The sequence below is a fragment of the Halichoerus grypus genome, chromosome 4 (genome assembly GCF_964656455.1).
Source record: "Halichoerus grypus chromosome 4, mHalGry1.hap1.1, whole genome shotgun sequence".
Lineage (NCBI taxonomy): Eukaryota > Metazoa > Chordata > Mammalia > Carnivora > Phocidae > Halichoerus > Halichoerus grypus.
In genome coordinates this window covers 116,610,817-116,632,936 of record NC_135715.1, presented here as the reverse complement: position 1 = coordinate 116,632,936, position 22,120 = coordinate 116,610,817, and the positions used below count along the sequence as shown (strand labels likewise).

Genomic DNA, 22,120 nt, shown 5'->3' with positions numbered 1-22,120 from the left:
TTCCCATCAGTATTCTTTTTTTTTTTTTTAAGATTTTATTTATTTATTTGAGAGAGAGAGAGAAAGAGAGAGTGAGAGAGCGCAGAGGGTGAGGGAGAAGCAGGCTCCCCAATGAGCAGGGAGCCTGATGCGGGGCTCAATTCCAGGACCCTGGGATCATGACCTGAGCTGAAGGCAGACACTTAACCGACTGAGCCACACGGGCGCCCCTCCCATCAGTATTCTTGATATAAATGAATTTGACTTTTGTTAACCTGTTATTTTAGACCAGTGTATCTGTATCGATTATTATATATAACTCATAGCACTATATCCTAGAATGTATGCCTGGAAATCATTTTGGTACATCTCCTCCCTGACCTGTATTTATGAGCAAGGGCAGCTGTGAGGTGGTTCTTCGTGTAGGATTAAGAAACACTGCAGTTCTTGAAATAAGCCAGATGTTTTTATTTTCAGAGGAAAAGATGACACTTAGTGAAGTATTTATTTACAACTTCACAAGATTATAAGAAAACTTTCAAGGGACATGGGTCATAGAAACCAAGTGAACACCACAGCTTTCCCAACTTCATAGCCTAGAAGATGTTGCAAAAGACAAAAACCGACCTTGTACTGGCTGTAAATATTTGTAGATTGGGGTTATAATGACCAATAAATTACAGTGAGAGTTACTATCTTGAAGAGAGACTTCCACTTTGACCTTATTTGGTTTCTTTTTTTTTTTTTTTAAGATTTTTATTTATTTATTTGACAGAGACACAGAGAGAGAGGGAACACAAGCAGGGGGAGTGGGAGAGGGATAAGCAGGCCTCCCGCAGAGCAGGGCCTGATGCGGGGCTCGATCCCAGGGTCCTGATCCCAGGACCCTGGGATCCTGACCTGAGCGGTAGGCAGACGCTTAACGACTGAGCCACCCAGGCGCCCCCTTATTTGGTTTCTATCCATTTTTTCAACAATATGTCCAGTAATATACACATAAAAAGAGTGATTTTTAAAAAAACATGTCCTGAAATTAGTGCTTATGCAAACTTCTGGAATACTTTTTGGACAGACTCTCTCAAAACAAAAAACCACTTTTATTTTTTAATTTAAGTACAGTTGACTTACTATATCCTATTAGTTTCAGGTGTAGTCATAGTGATTTGATATTTTTATACCGGGAAATGACCCCCATGATAAGCCTAGTTACCATCTGTCACCATACAGAGTTATTACAATATTTACTGTATTCCCTATGCTGTACATTTTATCTCTGTTACTAATTTATAACTGGAAGTTTGTACCTGTTTAATCCCCTTCACCTATTTCGCCCAAACCCCTCCCGGCTTTGTTACCCAACAGTTTATCTTCTACATCAAAAGAACCGTGTTTTAAAAAATCGAAACTGAAAATACTTGTTAACTCGTTAGTAATTATTCATTGGAAACACCGTATCTGGTATTCCAAACAGTGGTTAGTTTGAAAGAAAATCCCCATTTGAGCAGAGCTTTCTTTTCCTTCCCTTCCCTTCCTTTTTTCCCTCTTTCTTCTTTTTTTGTTTTAGGAACCCAGATGTTAATCGGAGTGACGGGCCGTCGGGAATCAGGCCGCGCCGGCCTCGGGGACCCGGCGGCCCGCCCAGCCCGCGGGGCTCCTGGCCACTCCGGCGGGCGCTCGCTCGGCGCGCCGCCCAACCCGCTTTCCCGGAAGGGCGGGCGCGCTGGGCTCGCCGCGCTGCCTTCCACCGGCGAGGCGGGTGAGTGGACGCCCTGCCGGGTTCCCTGGCTGCCATCCCTGCTCCTAGAGAAGCCCGGGTGGGGAGCGAGGCGCGCTCCGCGGGGCCGCCCACTGCAAGGCGGGCAGCGCCCCGCGGGCAGCTAGCGGGTCGCTATGGGACGCCGCCGCCGGGGCTGGGGTGGAGGCGGGGGAGAGGCGGGCTGCGTCAGTCGTCCCCCCCCCCATCCCTCCGGCCCTCCTCCCCCCAGCCCCCAGCCGCCGCCTCTGACCTCGTCTTCTTAGAGTGGTTTGCTTAATTTCGGAAATTGAAATGTAAAATGGTTTGTGTTTCCCCACTGTTTCCGTAGTGTCCCCCAAGATAGTTCTTAGCGAAACTTGATTCCTTAAGGAGATTTACTCTCCTTGGCAGGTGCAGGGTTTGGCAGCTGTGCTTCACTTTCCGGAATATGCAGGGATTTTCTCAAAAGAGACGTCTAAAGGAGAACACGATGTTTTTCTGTCTATAGAACATGGATACTTTTTTTTTTTAACTATATATGTGTATCACCATTGTATTAATCACCCCCTCCTTTCTTTCAGCCCCTCGTTTCCTTTTTGCTGCCAGGCATGGACATGGAAAGATTTCATTCCGTCAGACCTGGCACGAAGGGATATGAGTATAATAGGAAAATAGGTGACAGGTGGGTGGTGGTAATAACAATGACCACCGACTTAGTGGTTTAAAACCACAAAGTTAGGGAAGCCTGGGTGGCTCAGTCGGTTGGGCATCTGCCTTCGGCTGGGGTTGTGATACTGGGGTCCTGGGAGCAAGTCCCGTACTCGGCTCCTTGCTCAGCAGGGAGCCTGCTTCTCCCTCTGCCTGCCGCTCCCCCTGCTTGTGCTCTGTCTCTGATAAATAAATAAAATCTTAAAAACAACAACAAACCACAGATTTATTATCTTAACAGTCTGTAGGTTAGAAGTCCAACCTGGATCCCACTGGCCTAAAATCAACTTGTCTACAGGGTTGCCTTCCTTTCTGGAGGCTACTGGGGTGAATCTATTTTTTGTTTGTTTGTTTGTTTGTTTGTTTTTCCCCCAGCTTCTGTGTGTTGCCCACCTTCCTCTGCTTAGTGCTGCCCTTTCTCCATCTAAAAAGGCAGCAACACTGCATCTCTCTGACCTTTATTCTGTTGTCACACCTCCCTCTGACTCTGCTCTTCTGCTTTCCTCTTTTACTTTTAAGGGCCCTCATGACTGTATTGGCCTTATGGATAATTCAGGATGATTTTCATATTAAAGTCAGCTTTAATTCAATCTTAATTCAATCTACAACCTTAATTGTAATCTGACATATTCATAGATTCTGGGGATTAAGAGTGGGTATGTTTGAGAGGGTCATTATTTTGCCTACCATATAATGGCATAAAAGGTAGCCTATTACTGTACATCCCACTCATGCGAAGAAGGAAAGTATCCAGACCCTAAATATACCAAAAAAAAGTTCTGGGAGTATTATGTAGTAGACCATTTATATGAGATAAATATATTGAGAGTCTTCATTACAAGCTTTTAAGAATATTGATTTTTTTTTTAAAGATTTTATTTATTTATTCATGAGAGACAGAGAGAGAGAGGCAGAGGGAGAAGCAGGCTCCCAAGGAGCAGGGAGCCCGATGTGGGACTTGATCCCAGGACCCTGGGATCCTGACCTGAGCCGAAGGCAGATGCTTAACCATCTGAGCCACCCAGGCACCCAAGAATATTGATTTTTTTTTTTTTAAAAAGCAATAAAAAAATGTTGCCATTTCTGCTTTCTGGAAATGTAATAACAAAACTTCATATGCGTGGGATGTCCTGAACAGAACAAATACTAGTCAAGATACCATGCAATTCTGTAAATATTGGGTGTTTTCAGTGTGTGTGCTTATATTATGCTCTGAATGGATGCAAGGAGGAGTGGGCATGGTCCTTCGCCTGAATGTCATGACCATCTAGTCATGGAAGATGACATGGGTACACAAATAATTAAAGCTCTCCAAAAGAGCTAAAAGAGGGAGAAGTAATGTCCTGTAGGGGAATCAGAAAAAGCTTTAAAAACTTGGGGGAAACTTGGGGTAGACCTTGAATAACTGTAGAATTTCATTAAGGTTGGGAGGAGAGGAAGGATGTGACATATTAAGGGACAGGAGGGAGAAGAGGGACCCTTTGAGTGTTTAGTGTGGTTAGGGTACTTAGTCTAGAAGTTGTCTAAATAAGACTAGAAAGTAAGTTTTGGTTAGATTGTGTAAGACCTTGGATGACTATTGGGTGTCGTTGTAAGGACTCTGCAGGTGGTGCAATAGGGAGCTACTGATGTATTTTGAAACCATCTCAAACTTACAGAAAAGTTGCAAGTACAATAAAAACAGCTTCTGTTTTTCCTGAATTATTTGAGAATAAGATTCTAACTTCAAAACCCATTACCCTGGAATTCTTGAATATATATTTCCTAGAAAAAAGGTATTCTCTACATAACTAAAATTCAGTAATCAAAATCAGGAAATTATATTGATACGTTACTGCCATCTAATCCTTGGATCCAATTCACATTTTGACAGTTGAGCCAATGATATCCTATATAGCAAAAGGACCCAATTCAGAGTCATGCATTGTATTTAATTGTGATGTCCCTTTAGTCTCCCGTCTGGAAGAGTTTCTCAGCCTTTCCTTGGCTTTTGTGAACTTAACACTTTTGAAGAGTACAGGCCAGTTTGTCTAATGTTTCCTCATGCTGAGATTCAGATTATGTATCTTTGGCAGGAATATCATAGAAGTCGTGCTGTGTTCTAAGTGCACTCTATCAGATGGCAGATGATTTTGACTTATCTCATTATTTACTTTGATTATTTTATTATGGTGGCGCCTGCCTGGCTTCTTCAATGTAAAGCTACTTTTCCCCCTTTGAAATTAATAAGTATTTTGTGGGGAAGTATTTTGAAACTAACTACATGGTCCTTTTCTCACCAAAATTTCAATTTGTGTATGTATGTATGTATGTCAGTATGGACTCATAGTTTTTTTATTTTCCTCAGTGGATTTAATCATTACTGTCATTTTTTTATGCTTAATTTATTCTTAGACTTGGCTAGTGAGAACCTCCTCAGGCTGGATTCTGTGTTTTGTTTTGTTTTGTTTTGTTTTAACATGCTCTCATCATTTACTGAGCATTTTCTTGCTTTCTGGCACTATAAGGTGCTTATTTTGTATTTTTCTTGTCCCAGTCCTGGAATCAACCATTTCTCTGAAAAGCCTTGGTTCCTTGTAAGGGAAAACGGTATTAGAAACCAAATTCTGGGTGCTAGGTGTGCTCATTGCTTCTAGGCCCTCTGAGAAGACAGAGCTAGGGAATATATATACAGATAGATATAGGTATGTATATATGTGAGCACACACACACATCTATATTTATATCTCTGTATCTTTCTCTCATTCTATTGGAAATCATAAGATTATACCGATAGTTCCAGTTCCAACCCACAGCATTCATTCTAGTTTTCTGTCTTTCTATATTTATAATTAACTTACCTGGCAATGAACAACCTGGTTTTTTTTATCCTCTGTATATTTACTTACTTGAAAATCCCCTTCATGTACCTTTGGCCGCTGGAAGCTCCAGGCTTATCTTGTATATTTCCTGGCCCATGGGTAGAATCAGCCATTGCTCCAGGGAATCCTGGTTCCTTTTATTGGAGGATAGATTAGAAACCAAGATCTAGATGCTATATGATCCCCTCTGTTTCTGGACACTGCTTATGTTCACACTAATTTTTTGCCAGTCTTCTATTTTTTTTTTTAAGGAGGAATAAATATTTTTCCTGTTTCTTCTACAGGAATAGTGAGAATTTAGCTACTTGAAATTTTAGAGGATTATATCACAAACTGGTTATTAATGTGCTTCTAAAGCAATAAAAACAGTTATGATATTCCTTGTCTCATTTTTGATCTGGGACCTCTCCATCTCAGTAAATTCATATGCAGGCAAATGTTCTTTACTGTTTTTGTGCCATGGATTCCTTCCCAGTCTGATAAAGCTCATGGGCCTTTAAAAAAAAAGTTTTTAAATGTATAAAATAAAATATGTGGAATTACAAAGGAAACCAATTATATTGAAATATGATTATCAGAATATTAAAAACAAATTTTTGATACAGTAATATATATCAATATGTTATAGTATAAGACCTAGTAGTGAGTTTAATAACTACCATAATTTTTTTTTAAAGATTTTATTTATTTATTTGACAGAGAGAGACACAGCGAGAGAGGGAACACAAGCAGGGTGAGTGGGAGAGGGAGAAGCAAGCTTCCTGCTGAGCAGAGAGCCTGACAACATGGGGCTCAATCCCAGGACCCTGGGATCATGACCTGAGCTAAAGGCAGACGCTTAACCGACTGAGCCACCCAGGCGCCCCAGTAACTACCATAATTTTGAAGGAAGGTTTTACACAAAAAAAATTTCAGGATATCTGCAATAGTTAAAACATTTTATGAAAATATTTGTGCCGTATTGGGAACTTTTGCAAACGCTATGTGGCTTGTTGCCTATATTCATATTTGAAGAGAATGCTAAGTTTCAATCAGAGATTATTAGAAGTAAAGGTGTAATTTTTTTCCTATTCAGGTGTATGGACTAGGGAGGATTTGTGAAAACTCCAGATAAGAACTGGGTACATGTAGGGACTCCTGGGTGGCTCAGTTGGTTAAGCATCTGACTTGATTTCGGCCTGGGTCTTGAGCTCAGGTTCGTGGGTTTGAGCCCCGCATTGGGCTCCATGCTGGGTGTGGAGCCTACTTAAAAAAATTTAAAAAGAACTACTCTACATGTAGAGGAGTTTGGGGGGGACTTTTTACTCCATTTACATTCGGGAAATACAATAGGGAGAATTGGATGTTTAAATCAAAACCTTTGAAAAGTCCAAAATAGTAATCTTTTAAAATGGGGCACCGTAATATGATTAAGATGTGAACCTCAAAGGAATGTTAATACCTATCATTTTCTATTATTGTGTTGAAAAGCAAACGATCTTTAGAACCCTTTTATATATTTGTAGGTGTGAAAGTTATTTGAAATATAGACTCTGTTCAAATATAAGCCACATGATAATAAAGACTTTGATGATAGGAAAAAAGATACAGCAAAGAAGAGATGTTTCTTTTTCTGTAAAAGGGTAAAAGTTTTTTCTTTTTTCTTGAATTTGTGTATATGTACTATTTTTAAAAATACTTATTTTTTGTAATAATTAGGTAATCATGGCAGCTGATGAAGATAACAAAAAAGTTCTTAAGGAGCCTTGGTCAGATGAAGGATTTATGAAAGATGAACAAAGAGAGGTAAAAATTACTGGGTCCTATTAAAAATTAATTTATATCTATTAGTTTTACAGTGAGGCATGTTTTATATGTTTTTGTCCAACATTACTTTGAATTTGGGAAGATTTTAAGGTTTTCAAAATTTTTTCTTCCATTATTCAAGCCTTACAAAAAGAATCATATTTCTATTCTTTCTTTTACAAGGCTTCAATATTAGCTATTTTTTCCTTCCCTCCGTCCTTTCTTTGATTTACACCCAGAAATTAAAAGCTTAGTTAGCAATTATCTGATCAGACCCAAGAGGGGATGGAGGCTCAGGTAGCTTAAGCCACTTACCCAGGGCCATATACCTGGCATGTCAAGGCAGCCGTACTGTGGGAATCACAGCAAAAACATTTTTTGATTGCCCCCAAGTACCATATTCCACAATTACGTGCAATTTATTTATTTATTTTTTAAAGATATATTTATTTATTTTAGAGAGTGAGAGAACACACGCAAGCATGAGCCGGGGTGGGGGGGTGGTAGGGGCAGAGGGAGAGAGAGAAAGAGAGAGTCCCAAGCTGACTCCACACTGAGCGCAGAGTCCGACACAGAGCTCAATCTCATGACCTTGAGACCATGACCTGAGCTGAAACCAAGAGTCAGATGCTCCAGCGACTGCCACCCAGGCTCCCCTACAGTGCAACGTAAAAGTCATATTGTTGTCACAAATAACCAGGAAAGGAGTTGATAAGATTGAGGTCTGGCTCTCAGTCCTTGCTCTACTACAAAAATTTCTGTGACTCTGGTTTAGTGTGAAAGGTAGTTTCCCTGCTTGTATAAAGGAGATAATAAAACGTATCAGAGGTAGGAGAATCAACAGGTGATGATATCTTTCTTTGCCTTTATCAGGGTGATAGAAATTTAGCTTCTTCAATTCGTTTAGAAAAATGAGGTCAGAGGCTGTTGAATTTTTTGGTGTTGTTTGATTTTTTTTAGAGGTTAATTGATGAAATTGCAAAGGAAAATATTCATTTAAAGGAGGAGATCCAAAGGCTTGAAGCTGAGTTACAAGAGGCCACCATAAACTCCCAGGTACTTCTTTAATTATTTTATATATCACATTTTTAACTGACACCATTTTTCAGAAAAATCAATATGGTTATACAAAATTCACTTTTAAAACATTGTGGTCATTGATGGCACCACTGTTTGTAATAGCCCCAACAACTCAACTGTCCCTCCATAGTAGAATGAATTATTAATTTGGGGTGTATTCACACAATGGAATACTACACAGCAATGAGAATGAACAGACTACAACTATATGCAGCCACATGGATGAATTTCATAGATACAATGTTGAGCCAAAAAAGATAAAAGAGGGCACACCATATGCTTGCATTTAAATAAAGCACAAAAGTAGGGTGTTAGAAGTTAGCATCCTGGTTACCCTTGGAGGCAGGTAGAAACTGGAAGGGAGCTCAAGGAGGCATCTGGGATGTTGGTCATGTTCTGTTTATTGATCAGGGTTCTGCTCACATGTGTGTGATCACTTAGTAAAATTTCATCTGGCTGTACATTTCTGATAATACAGTTTTTAAATTTATGTATACTTATTTATTTATTTATTTATTTATTTTAAATATTTTATTTATTTATTTGACAGAGAGAGACAAAGCGAGAGAAGGAACACAAGCAAGGGGAGTGGGAGAGGGAAAAGCAGGCTTCTGCAGAGCAGGGAGCCCGATGCGGGGCTCAATCCCAGGATCCTGATCCCAGGACCCTGGGATCGTGACCTGATCCGAAGGCAGACGCTTAACGACTGACCCACCCAGGCACCCATATATTTTTATTTTTTATGTGTGTATGTTAATGTAAAAACAAAAAAAAATGATGGTCATTATCAGTTACTTTTGGATCAAATTCTTGGTCTTCTCACTAAGTTCCTTTATTTCTCTTCTCATCCAAGTAATTTAAATGAATTTCACAGTTTAAAACAATTGGATATATATCTACACCATTTAAGTTCTCTCCTAAATTTTCCTGTATTTGAGTTAGATATGACTTTCACCCCTTTCTTCTTCATAACAACTCATATTGTTAAAAAAAAACTCTGTCTTTAAACAATTTAAGTGCTTAAAACATTGTCACTTTTTGTTTCTGAAATGGGGGGTAGGATATTGAATATCAGGAAGTGGAGTTCCCCATGTTGATGGGACTTAGCGAACACTCTGTTACGGTTCTGGTTACTTCTCAGACTGGAGAGGAATCACTTAGTCCTACAACTCAAAGGGCCTTGGGAACCCAGCCAGCTCAGCTGATCCAATTTACAGAGGACTGAAACTGTGGTCTAGAGAGCATAGGTGAGTTGCTCCTGTCCAAGTGTGCCCAAGACCAGAATCAGGCACTCTCATCTAAAAGCTCTCGACTTTTCAGCATTATGTTGGGTATTTCCACATTATTGGGAAACACTCTGCCTTTTCTCAGACACTGCCAATTGTTTTGAAATTGGACTTATGGTAATCAGAATTTCTGTGGAGGTTATGTGTGAAGATACAGAACAAATGTGAGAATAGGTCAGATAACTCATTGAATATTTCTAACCCCTTTGTGATAACAAACATTTTCTTTCAGCATGTAAAATAATTATGGGAAATAGAAATGCAAACAACATTTTCATCTGTGCATTTATGTACCGTTGTATATGCCTGTTAATCCCAATGATTTTAAACAGATAAGTATAGCCAGTAACTTTATCCTTCAGATTATGAATTTTGTTGATAGTGTCCCTTACATTTTTATAAACCTAAGTTTGATAATGGTTAAAAAGTTGATGGGTAGGTGTTGGGAAGGGGGAATTTAAACTTGATAAATGTTAAATGATATGATTCAGGAGTTTTTCTTTTTGGATAAAATTATCTGGGTTTGCTATCAGAATAAACATGGTATATATTCAACTAATTTATACTGCTTTGTAGTGAGAGTAAATGTACTGTCTAATGATTCCCTTGTAAGATAGCCTATTTTTGGTACATTTGTTTAAAAGGTACGTATCTGTAGGAGTGATGTAGGCTTTAGAATCGAACACCATACAATATTGGCTAGTTTAAACATTGATTAGAAAAAGTGAGAGAGGGGGCACCTGGGTGGCTCAGTCGTTAAGCGTCTGCCTTCAGCTCAGGTCATGATCCCAGGGTCCTGGGATCGAGCCCCGCATCGGACTCCCTGCTCAGCAGGAAGCCTGCTTCTCCCTCTCCCACTCCCCCTGCTTGTGTTCCCTCTCTCGCTGTGTCTCTCTCTGTCAAATAAATAATCTTAAAAAAAAAAAAAAAAAGAAAAAGTGAGAGATTATATATTTACAGTTTATCTGGGAAATAATATTAAAGGATCAGCATCTGATTACATTACTGAGTACTTACCTAGGAAGAAGTAATTACTAAAGATATTAAATAAGACCATACTCGGTGTTTGGAGGGATTCTGAAATCAGTGGAGAATAAATTATTGGATGATCAAATCACATTATCACAAGAAGGGCTTAAGTTATTTCTTGTCTTGATTTTAATCAAACATTTCTGTTTAAATTAGATTAAAGAGAATATTCCTGAAACAAAGGTGAAATTCACATCTTTAGAGAATCCTGAGAATGACAGCCAGTTTTTAAATATCTCCTGTTCATTTCAAGTGAGCTCGCAAGTTCCTTATGAGCTACAGAAAGGACAAGCTCTTATCACCTTTGAAAAAGAAGAAGGTATGAATAATGTTCAAAAATTTGACCATGTTACTTTTGGAAAGCACTGAGACTTTCAAAGAGCTTTCTTAGATATTTGGCTATTGCTTTACAATTTTTATATCTATCGTCTCATCTCATCTCATAGTGACACCCTGGGTCAGATAGGATTATCCCCATTTTATGATGAGAAAACTGAGACATTAAGTGCCTTGAATAAGATCACTTGTTCAGAACATGACGACTCTGGGACTCAAGCCCAGCTAATACCAGCGTCTTTCTTCTTTCTACTCCACCTGCTACCTCCAAATGATACTAGTAATAATGTCTTAAGCTAGTAGAGCTCTACACAGTTCTCAGACAGTTCTCTCAGACATCTCATTTTATACTCACATGACTCTGAAAGCAATATGATAGGAGAATTGTGGTTTACGTCTTATTACTAAGAAAACAGATTCTCGGGTGTTTAAGTGATTTACCTAAGGGTACATGACCAGTGAATGGAAAGAGCCCAAGAGTCAGAGATTTGGGAATGGGACCTGATGTCTGCTAAGTCTGACATGGTATAGGACCCTGTTCAGAGCTGGGGGCACGTTAGGACAATCTGGCCTTCAGTGCCAGCTTAGCCCATTTCTAGGTGTGGATTTGGGTTGAGTTCTTTCTAAATCTCAGATTTTTATGACAGGCTTTGTGGTAGTCCCTACCTCTTGGGTTTGGGTTGAGTGTTAAATGAGAAATGCTGATACAATACTTAGCATGGTGTCTGACACATAAGAAACACTTAATAAATGTTAGCTGCCATTATTGCTACTCATTAGGAATTTTCCAGATAAGGAAACTGAAACTTAAAGAAGATAAAGAACTTGCTCAAGGTCCATACAGTTAAAAATTGCAAAGCCGAGAGCCAAACCCATGAGCACCCATGTGCCTTGTACTGGACCAACAGTCCTTGGAGCAGACCACTCTTCCAGGCCTTCAGTCTTATATATGTCTAGTTTTGGGGTGGGACCAGATGGTCTTAAGCCCTTCTGGTGCTCAGATTCTGAGAATCTAGGATTATAACTTGTATCTCCTTACACCTGGTCTATCACTATAGCCTGAAAATAAATATTAGAAAGAAAGGCATTCTAGCAGGTCAGCATATGCACATACTGTTGGTTCACCATGGGTCCACCCTGGATCTACTCTTGAGCTGAGGGTAGAGGAGGAGGCCAGGAGCCCTGTGTGTGTTGGCAGTTGGCAGTGGTAATGGGGATACAACCGAAAGACAGAAGCGAGGATTTGGGAGGCTTCTGCTCAGCAATTACCCGGGAATGCTGGGACCAGGGTTGTCTTCAGAAACAGCTGCATCGCTGCTTCCATTCTGGGCACGGCTCTGAGGTCTTGCTCTCCTGGGACAACTTTGGGCTTATACACAATTGAACAGAAGTTGGCTTTTGGTAGAGTCACAAAAGTTGAAATGCAAGTGGTCCTCTCAGCTGCATCAGATCACCAGATGTTGGAGGTTTGGGTGGGGGGTGTGGGAGGGAAAGGGCATCATCTGAGTATTACCTAATTGACATTTTCTGTTATTGTTGCTTGCTGTCATTAATTTAAAAAAAGTTGATATTCAAGTTATCGAGTCATATCATGGTACAATGAGTGTGAATTCCCACATGACAACGCCCTGCCTTTTAGCCTGTTTCTCTCTTCCTTCAACTGTGATGTGTGTGCTGTCTGGTTGTCATAAACACATGTGAGATTTATTTATTTTTTTATTTTTTTTATTTTTTTAAAAGATTTTATTTATTTATTTGACAGAGAGAGACACAGCGAGAGAGGGAACACAAGCAAGGGGGAGTGGGAGAGGGAGAAGAAGGCTTCCTGCAGGGCAGGGAGCCCGATGCGGGGCTCGATCCCTGGACCCCGGGATCATGACCTGAGCCGAAGGCAGACGCTTAATGACTGAGCCACCCAGGCGCCCCCACACGTGAGATTTATAAGACCAGAGTGGGCATCTCTTATCTTTATGACAAATTAGAGTAAATGGCTCTGTATTAACAACTGAAGTGTTATAAACTCTCATGTCACACAATTAAAAATAAATGCACCACCCACATGCATTTTAAACTGAAATATAATTGCTATCTGGAGTTTTAATGATTTTTGGCATAATTACATTACTGAGCCTCTCCCATTTGCACAAATAAATTAGATTTGGTAGTTTTGTGATTGGCATAGGCTATCATCTTTTTAATAAAGTGATCTCAAGAGCATTTTAGGAAAAGTAGAATTCCTCATTAAATACAGCAAAAAAATAAAAAAGACTCACACTTTGATATTCAAACCTATGTGGTATTTAATATGTCATTCTTAGGAAAGACAAAAATGAATATTTCTTTGGTGTTTATAACATTAAAGAGAAGTGACAAATGATAAATAAGATTGTCAGAATGCCACTGACCCATACAACTTTTTCCTACTTACTCAACATGGGAGAAGTTTCTGGCTGTACTTCAACTAATATACTAAGGGAATTCTCTCATCATTCTGTTAACAGGGGAATTCTAAAGGGTGTGTGGCTGTGCTGAAGTAATATATGAATTTCTGAAGGATCACCAGGCTTCTCTCTTAAGGGATGAATCTAGAACTTGATGAGACTTTCTACACTATAGTTTTTTTTCCAGTTTTACTGAGAAATAATTGACGCGTGTCACTAAGTTTAAGGTGTATGGCATGACGGTTTGATTATGTATATTGTGAAACAGGGACCACAGCAGGTAGAGCCAAAATCCATCTTCTCATATGGGTACAATAAACAGGACTCCCACAGAGTCAACCAAAAGGAAAAAAAATAAAAAGGAAAAAACTTTTTTTTTTGCTGTAATGAGAACGCTTACGATCCTACTCCTCTTAACAATTTTCCTGTATATCACACAGGATGTTGTACGTTACAATCCTGGTACTTATTTATCTTATAACTGGAAGTTTGTACCTTTTGGCTACTTCGTAATTTTTGCTGATGTATTTTGACATTTTTGACATTAATATATTTATTTGCCACTTTGGTGGCAAGACCAATAACACTTGGAAGTCCTAGGAAATTTTTAAAAATTAGATCCTTCATTAAAGAAAATTTAAAATATTTAGGATAATTTGTTCTTAAACCCAAAGTGAAAACATTTATTAAAATATTGGCAATTAATACTCCCAAATTATTTTTCAGTTGCCCAAAACATCATCAGGATGGGGAAGCATTATGTGAAGATAAAGGATGTAGATGTGGAGGTTTTGGCCAAGCCAGTTCCATTAAATTCAGGAGTCAGATTCCAGGTAACATGCTGATTATAGCTTTTTAGAATTCTGTGAGGTGTCACTTGTCTCACCCCTATTGTTGAATATGAAATGATTTCCCAGGTTCATGAAGAATACTCTACAGTGAAGATCAATGTTACTGACATTCCTGATGGATTGCCTGAAGATCAGATGAGAGACAAGCTAGAACTGAGCTTTTCTAAGTCCATAAACGGAGGGGGGGAAGTGCGATGCGTGCAGTATGATAAGCAGTCCCGGAGTGCCGTGATCACATTTGTGGAAACTGGAGGTATTTGCCCATTTAGGCAGTTAAAAAACACTTTACCATTTAAATTATGTTCTGCCATTTCTTTTCTTTTAGATTTTTATTTATTTATTTGACAGAGAGAGAGAGAGCAAGAGAGCGCACAAGCATGGGGGAGCAGGAGAGGGAGAAGCAGGCTTCCCATGAGCAGGGAGTCTGACTCGGGGCTCCATCCCAGCACCCTGGGATCATGACCTGGGCCGAAGGCAGACACTTAACAACTGAGCCACTCAGGCGCCCTTTTTCTTTTAAAGACTTACTTATTTATTTATTTATTTATTTATTTATTTAAGCTTTTATTTATTTGACAGAGAGAAACACAGTGAGAGAGGGAACACAAGCAGGGGGAGTGGGAGAGCGAGAAGCAGGCTTCCCGCGGAGCAGGGAGCCCGATGCGGGGCTCGATCCCAGGACCCTGGGATCATGACCTGGGCCGAAGGCAGACACTTAACAACTGAGCCACTCAGGCGCCCTTTTTCTTTTAAAGACTTTCTTCCTTCCTTCCTTCCTTCCTTCCTTCCTTCCTTCCTTCCTTCCTTCCTTCCTTCCTTCCTCCCTCCCTCCCTCCCTTCCCTTCCCTTCCCTTCCCTTCCCTTCCCTTCCCTTCCCTTTCTTTCTTTCTTTCTTTTCTTCTTTCTTTCTTCTTTCCTTCCTCCCCTTCCTCCCCTTCCTCCCCTTCTTTTTCTTTTCTTTTCTTTTCTTTCTTTCTTCTTTTATTTGTTTGACAGAGAGAAACACAGTGAGAGAGGGAACACAAGCAGGGGGAGTGGGAGAGGGAGAAGCAGGCTTCACAAGGAGCAGGGAGCCCGATGCGGGGCTCGATCCCGGGACCCTGGGATCATGTCCTGAGCTGAAGGCAGACACTTAACTGATTAAGCCACCCAGGTGTCCCTATAGGTATAGTATTCTAATCATAATTTTCAGTTATACTTCTTGAGCAACTGGGAAACTCGCAGTCTAGTTAGGATGATGGGGGGCGGGTTACTTTTTGCAGACGGTTATTTTGCATTTTGTGTAGCTCAAGATAGATCTGTCTAAGGACATCACAGCTCTCTGCACTGATTGCAGTGGATAGTTCAAGACAGAAGAATCTGTTAAACCCCATTATTGTTGGGTCTTGTATTTTTCAAAATTATGTACTGTGAAGTGGATTGTAGAATTTTTAAAAACACTCAGTTCACTGTTTACTATGATGTTCTGTTTGAAGAAAGTTTTAACTTTGGTTGATAATGTCTATGTTATAAAAAAGAAAATAATTTTAAAAAAATTTACTTCTAGTTGCTGACAAGATTTTGAAAAAGAAAGACTATCCGCTTTATATAAATCAAAACTGCTATAGAGTTACTGTTTCTCCATACACAGAAACACACTTGAAAAATTTTCAGGTAAAGTCATCTCTTTTCCTTCATTTTGGGAACTTACAGCTCAACCCCACCCCACAAAAAATAAAGAAAAAGTTGTGAGTCTGTTCCTGTTGAATCTTATTAGTGAGCAATCTCAAAAAATAGTTTCTTCATATCTGCTTGGTGCAAAATAAGTTTGTCTTTTAAAAAAATACTTTAATGCAAAACTGTACCTTATTTAATTTCTTACATACTTTGTAAAACCTGAAATTACTCAGGTAATGGTATAATATTTTTATTTGTGGAGACATAGCTACATTTCTCTTATGTGTCTACTATCCTTGGGCATTAAAAAGAATTCTTCCCGCTCATTTTCTCTGAACTCGTTATCTTTACCCCAGACCTATTCCTTTTTTTCTATTCCTACTTAGGTATTAAGTGGCACCCCCATCTACCTAGTTCACCATCCTGAAAGCTACAACTCATGCTGAATTCTTCATTTTGCTTCACCTCCCACATTCATCTGGTCACTCAGTCTTGTCACTGGCCCCTCTGGCTACCTCTCTCACTGGTCTTTCTGTCCATAGAGATGCCTGTCTTTCCGCTATTCATCATAATGCCACCAGAGTTATCTTTCTGAAATTCAGATCTGACTCGGATATTCTCTTGTGTGAAACATCTTGCTGAGGCTCCTGGTGTCTTCTAAGATAAGGTCCAAGATACGAAGCAGAGCTTTATAAGTCTAAAGTTTTGCAATTCAAAGCTCTTAGAAAATTTTCTATTTATCTTTTTAATTTTCCTTTTTAGGTATTTTCGGGAATATCGGAGAGGACAGTGCTTCTGACTGGAATGGAAGATCTTCAGATGATAGATGAAGAACTTTTACAGGATTTAGTTAACATTCACTTTCAACGGAAGACGAACGGAGGTGGAGAGGTGGAAGTGGTCAAATGTTCTCTAGGTCAACCTTACATCACATACTTTGAAGAAGAGAGGAATGGAATGGTTTGAATATTAGAGCCTCTGAGCCCAAATCACTGTCAGTTTGACAAAAATGAATATCATTTTTCCTTTAAAGAATGAAGACTTTAATTCTTTAGTGGCCATTTATTCTTAGATACAAAATATATTTCCTTGTTTTTGAATTGTTCTTTGTTTCAAACTCTGCTGCATGCTTATAAATGCAGTAAGTGCATTGCATTAAAAACAGTTTTATTTGTTCAAAAATTATGTGGCTTGGTGCCATGTCCATTGAAATCAACCATAAGTGATGCAATTGTCCCCCTGCTGTGTTGGCTCCTTTGGTTATGAGCATGTGGGCCAATTCTCTTTTGGCCCCAACTCCACCAATATGCAGACTTGACTCCTCACATTTCCCAAAAGAAATGTTACATTCAGCTGTTTGTGATTTCTGTAGACTTTGACTTTCAAGGGACTTCAAGAGCAATCATTTCCCACTTTCCCATTATAGCATTTTCCTCCACAGCCCCAGAGGTATTTTTCAGAGCTGAGTGTGGTCTTTTTACGTAAAATTTTCTTCGCCCAGAGTGCCAAGTGTCCCAATTCTTTCCAAAACATCTTCTCCAAATAGAACTTGTAAAGACCATAATTTTCTTTCTTTTACACTTAAGATGGAAAGAATGTTTAACAGAATGACATCCTTGGAATAAAGGGAGAAGTAAATGCAAAGCTAGTGGCTCATCACTCGTCAGGCTAGATGCTGAGGAACCCCTGAGGCTGAAAGCAGAGGAGCTGCCCTGTAGGGGCTTACATTTTAGTTTGAGAGACGCCCAGTCCATTAGCATCCCACGGTTTTAAGTTGTAGAAACTAAACAGTGAGAGGTGAGGTTCCTGTTCAGAGGAGGTAAAATTCTCTTTGGTAAAGAACGTTGGAACAGGGGCACCTGGGAGGCTCAGTCGTTAGCGTCTGCCTTCGGCTCAGGTCATGAGCCCAGGGTCCTGGGATCGAGTCCCACATCAGGCTCCCTGCTCTGCGGGAGGCCTGCTTCTCCCTCTCCCACTCCCCCTGCTTGTGTTCCCTCTCTTGCTGTCTCTCTCTCTCTGTCAAATAAATAAATAAAATCTTTAAAAAAAAAAAACAAACGTTGGAACAGCGTTTATCCTATACCGTGTGTTCCATAAAGAGTCAACAGCAGAAGTAAATTCATATTAAAATGCTAGCAGAAATGAAATGCTTTAGAAAAGATTCTAAACCTAAACCTACCCAGTGCTGCCTGCCATCTAAAATAAAGGGAAAGTTAAAAAAAAACAAAACAAAACTTGGTTCGCTTCTGATTATTTATTTTTAGATTTTAAAGTTGTTATGCTACCATTAGAAGTACTCATTGCATTCACATTTCTCTTTAGAATGAGAGATGGTGCCTAAAAACTGGGCAATGTATAATAACTCTTCATTTTCACTGTTTTAGGGAAAAAAATCATATGTCAGTTGTTCTTTGGGAACGGCAAGATTATTTCAAGCCCCTCAAAAGATGAAGAAAAATTTAAAGAACCTATTTAATCTTGATGGGTATGGCTTCACTGACACAGAAGCTGTCATTTTTAGTCGGTGGCAGACTGCCAATCAGGAAGAATCTTTTCCTAACATTTGGGACAAGGTTTGAAATAGTCACTTTTGTTTCCTCTGGGGGCCTTCTTCAGGCCGTAAAATAGATAATCTCATTCAATTCTAAATATACACAATGGTTTTTTTTATAAATACTACTTATTGTAGAAAATGAGACTTTTCCCTTAGGCTCCTTTCACCATTCCGCCCTTGTGTGATCTGGCGAGGTCTCAGAAATCAAGTACTGGCTACCCTGCTTATTTCTAGAGTTTTAGAGATTTTGTAGGAGCAAAGTTGCCTTTGAAAATTTACCAGAAGATACTGTGTTGACTACTGCATATTAAGTTCGAAAGCCTAGACACTGTCAGCCTATAAGTCAGGAAAGATGAATATGTAGAATCATAAGTCCCTCTTGCCCTTTGTGGACTTATCGGTCAAGATAGCCTAGGCTATGCTGTAATGACAACCTCCCGAATCTCAGGGGCCTAACAAAACAAAAGTTTAATTCTCATTCATGTTGAATGTCCAACACAGGTTGGGAGGGGAGTCTTTTTGTCCTAATCACTTAAGGCCCCATCTTGAGACACACTTCCAGAAACATGGAGGTGCGGAAAAATGAAGTCTGCAGAGTCTTGCACCAGGAATTAAATGCTGTAATTTAGAAGTGATGATGTCTTTTGTCTCACATCTCATTGGCCAGAAATAGTCATCTGACCTCATTTAAACAAAAAGGGACTGGAAAATTCAGTCTTGTAAAAATGAGGGGAACCAGATACAGTTGAGCCAGAATATTAATGAATGTAGTCTTTCCTGTCCTACTGATCATCAATATTTGGATCACTCTTCTTCACACGCAAAACACACACTCACCCATACCCTAGTGTGGAAAACCCAAAAGTTCCATTAAGTCGTGGTATCAAACTCAAAGTGTGTGAACTCTAGGTGGTACGTGGTAGTTTCTATATCAAGTCTGAATGTTACTCCCCTTTATCCAGAGACCCCCACCCCATGGTAGATAGTAGTGGAACTGGAACAAGAGAACTGCAGTAAACTTGAATTTGGAAAAGGGGATGAATGGGGGACATGTAGTCCGGGCCAAAGCCATTCTGAAATCTCGCTGAGTAGATATACGCTTCATACACCTTGAGTGTGGAATTTTGGGTAAGCCATGATTCCACTCTGGAAATTCTTCTCTTGCTCATTGTCTGTATAGCTCCTGGGCATTCTTCTTTTTCCATTATTCTCCTTTTCCATATCTAGAATATATCTTCTTGGAGGCTGAAAACCTTATTCATTCAGCACACTATCTATGATCAATGTTTGGTACCAAAATTTTTAAAGTTTTGAACCATCACAGTCTCTTTACTCTGGCTGGTAGCTAGTTAGCTGTTACACTTCAAAAACTTAATAGGCTTCTGATCTATTTTATTTTGGTCAGTTTACATGTGCTAATAGCCAGATTGACAGTTTTTTCTAGACTCACTTTTTAGAGTTGCTGTAATTCTCTGCTTTCTTGGTCCTATTCTTCTCTCCCTCTCTTTACTTAATTGTAGGTACTTTAGTCTATCAGACCACTTTTAGTTTCTTTTCTCTGAGCCAGTTTGTCTAACTGAAAGGGTTTATTGAATTCTGTTTTGAATTATTGTTTTGTTGTTGTTGTTCTGAGGGACCTTAATCTGTTCAGAGATCCAAAGCTTGATTTGATTATTGATTTGATCCTTGCAATAAAGCAGAGTTCTAATCAGCCTTTGTTACTCAAAGGTTTTGTTATTTGAGAATGAGAAGTATTGTTTCTTCCATCCTATAAATTCCCATATTTCTGTATTTCTCTATTCCCTTTCATTTTGGCTTTCCAACTGGCCAAAGGCTCATTCCTTTTTTATATTACTTTGTCAAATGCACTCAATAGTAACAGACATATGCTACTAATTTTGTTTTTCACACCCTTTTTAAAAAAAACTACAAGCTAATTAGGTACATTATCTGCCTTCCAAGCTATCACATGTGACAGTTTTACCGCTACATAATATGGATCACCATCCTTCTAATCTCTGATAATTATTTTCTAATTACCTGCCCCTAAACCAAAGCCATGTATTTTAGATTGTGTTGGGGATTGTCTTTTTTTTTTTTTTTCTTTAGACTATAGCAATGCTCAAGAATACCAGTTCTGTATCAATCAAGATAGATTATATGATGCCGGTATGGCAAATTATCTCTAAATTTCGGAGACCAAAACAACAAAATTTTACTCCTTGGTCATGCTACATGTCCATGATGGGTCAACAAAAAGAATGCTCAGGGTAGACGCTTAGAGGGACCCAGACTAACAGCAACCACAAACTTTTTTTTTTTTAAAAGATTTTATTTATTTATTTGACAGAGACACAGCGAGAGAGGAAACACAAGCAGGGGGAGTGGGAGAGGGAGAAGCAGGCTTCCCGCAGAGCAGGGAGCCCGACACGGGGCTCGATCCCAGGACCTTGGGATCATGACCTGAGCTGAAGGCAGATGCTTAACGACTGAGCCACCCAGGCGTCCCACTTTTTTTTTTTTTTTTAAAGATTTATTTATTTCAGAGAGAGAGAGACAGCACGAGTGGGAGGGGCAGAGGGAGAGAGAATCCCAAGTAGACTCCGTGCTCAGCAAGAGCCCGATGCAGGACTCCATCTCAAGACCATGAGATCCACCTGAGTGGAAATCTAGAGTCAGAGGCTTAACTGACTGCACCACCCAAGTGCCCCAGCAGCCATCAACTTTATTGCTGGATATCATGCCAAAGGAAAAGAGCTTTGAAGGGTCTTGAAATAGCAATTAAATTCTTGGTCCAGAAATGTGCTTTTCATTCACAACTCAACCAGAACTAAATATGTGGCCCCACCCAACGATAAAGGAGCTTGGATGTTCAATCCTACCACATGCGTGGAAGGCAGGAAGCCAAAACTGTACAATGAATAGCATTAATGATATCTGGTTGGTATTGAAAAAAAAGATGCTCATTCTTGAAAGATACACAAACTATAATGAAGATAATAATCATCAAAAATCCACACCCAGGGGCACCTGGGTGGCTCAGTCAGTCAAGCGTCTGCCTTCAGCTCAGATCATGATCCCAGAGTCCTGGGATTGAGTCCCAAATCGGGCTCTCTGCTCAGCGGGGAGCCTGCTTCTCCCTCTCCCTCTATCTACCGCTCTGCCTACTTGTGCTCTCTCTGTCAAATAAATAAATAAAATCTTTAAAAAAAAATCCACACCCAGATAGTGGTAACATTTTTAAGTCCTCCTTTCCAACTTTTTCTCCCAATCATGTATCACATTTCATTTTGTGAATATAAACTATTTCTAGGGTTATTATTTCTCTATTGTAGGACATTAAGATTGTTTCCAATTTTTCACATTTATAAGTGCTATGATGTATATAAACCGTTTTATATCCTGGAATACAAATCTTTTTCTGCAAGTTTAATCTTATTTCAAGGTGATAATCACTAGGATACGGTGAAGGATACAAATTCTTTTTAAGGATCTTGATACGTATGGCTACAGTTGCTTTCCGGAAAGGTAGGCATCAGTGTGTACTTTTTTTTTTTTTAAAGATTTTATTTATTCACTTGACAGAGAGAGAGACAGCGAGAGAGGGAACACAAGCAGGGGGAGCAGGAGAGGGAGAAGCAGGCTTCCCGTCGAGCAGGGAGCCTGATGTGGGGCTGGCTCCCAGGACTCTAGGATCATGACCTGAGCCGAAGGCAGAGGCTTAACGACTGAGCCACCCAGGCACCCCTCAGAACTTTTATTATAAGTACAATAAGGACTATTTCATTGTTCCCTTTCAGCATTGAGTACTATTCCTTT

General features: G+C 39.6%; 1 protein-coding gene across 6 annotated transcripts in view; it reads left to right on the top strand.

Annotated features, from left to right (window-relative positions):
* The window catches only part of NMI (N-myc and STAT interactor), a 117,627-nt gene extending 99,863 nt beyond the window's left edge, over positions 1-17,764 (top strand). For 4 of the 6 annotated variants that reach the window (XM_078070782.1, XM_078070781.1, XM_078070780.1 and 1 more), the window contains 7 exons: positions 6,982-7,068; positions 8,029-8,124; positions 10,620-10,782; positions 13,967-14,073; positions 14,158-14,344; positions 15,638-15,744; positions 16,510-17,764. In XM_078070782.1, coding sequence (XP_077926908.1) covers positions 6,982-7,068; positions 8,029-8,124; positions 10,620-10,782; positions 13,967-14,073; positions 14,158-14,344; positions 15,638-15,744; positions 16,510-16,713 — 951 coding nt within the window. In that variant the 3' untranslated portion in view covers positions 16,714-17,764. Of the gene's footprint in view, positions 1-1,533; positions 1,736-6,008; positions 6,017-6,981; positions 7,069-8,028; positions 8,125-10,619; positions 10,783-13,966; positions 14,074-14,157; positions 14,345-15,637; positions 15,745-16,509 lie in introns of those variants that run through there. The other 2 variants (XM_036121265.2, XM_078070784.1) reach the window with 2 other exon arrangements.
* Positions 17,765-22,120: the final 4,356 nt, after the last annotated feature.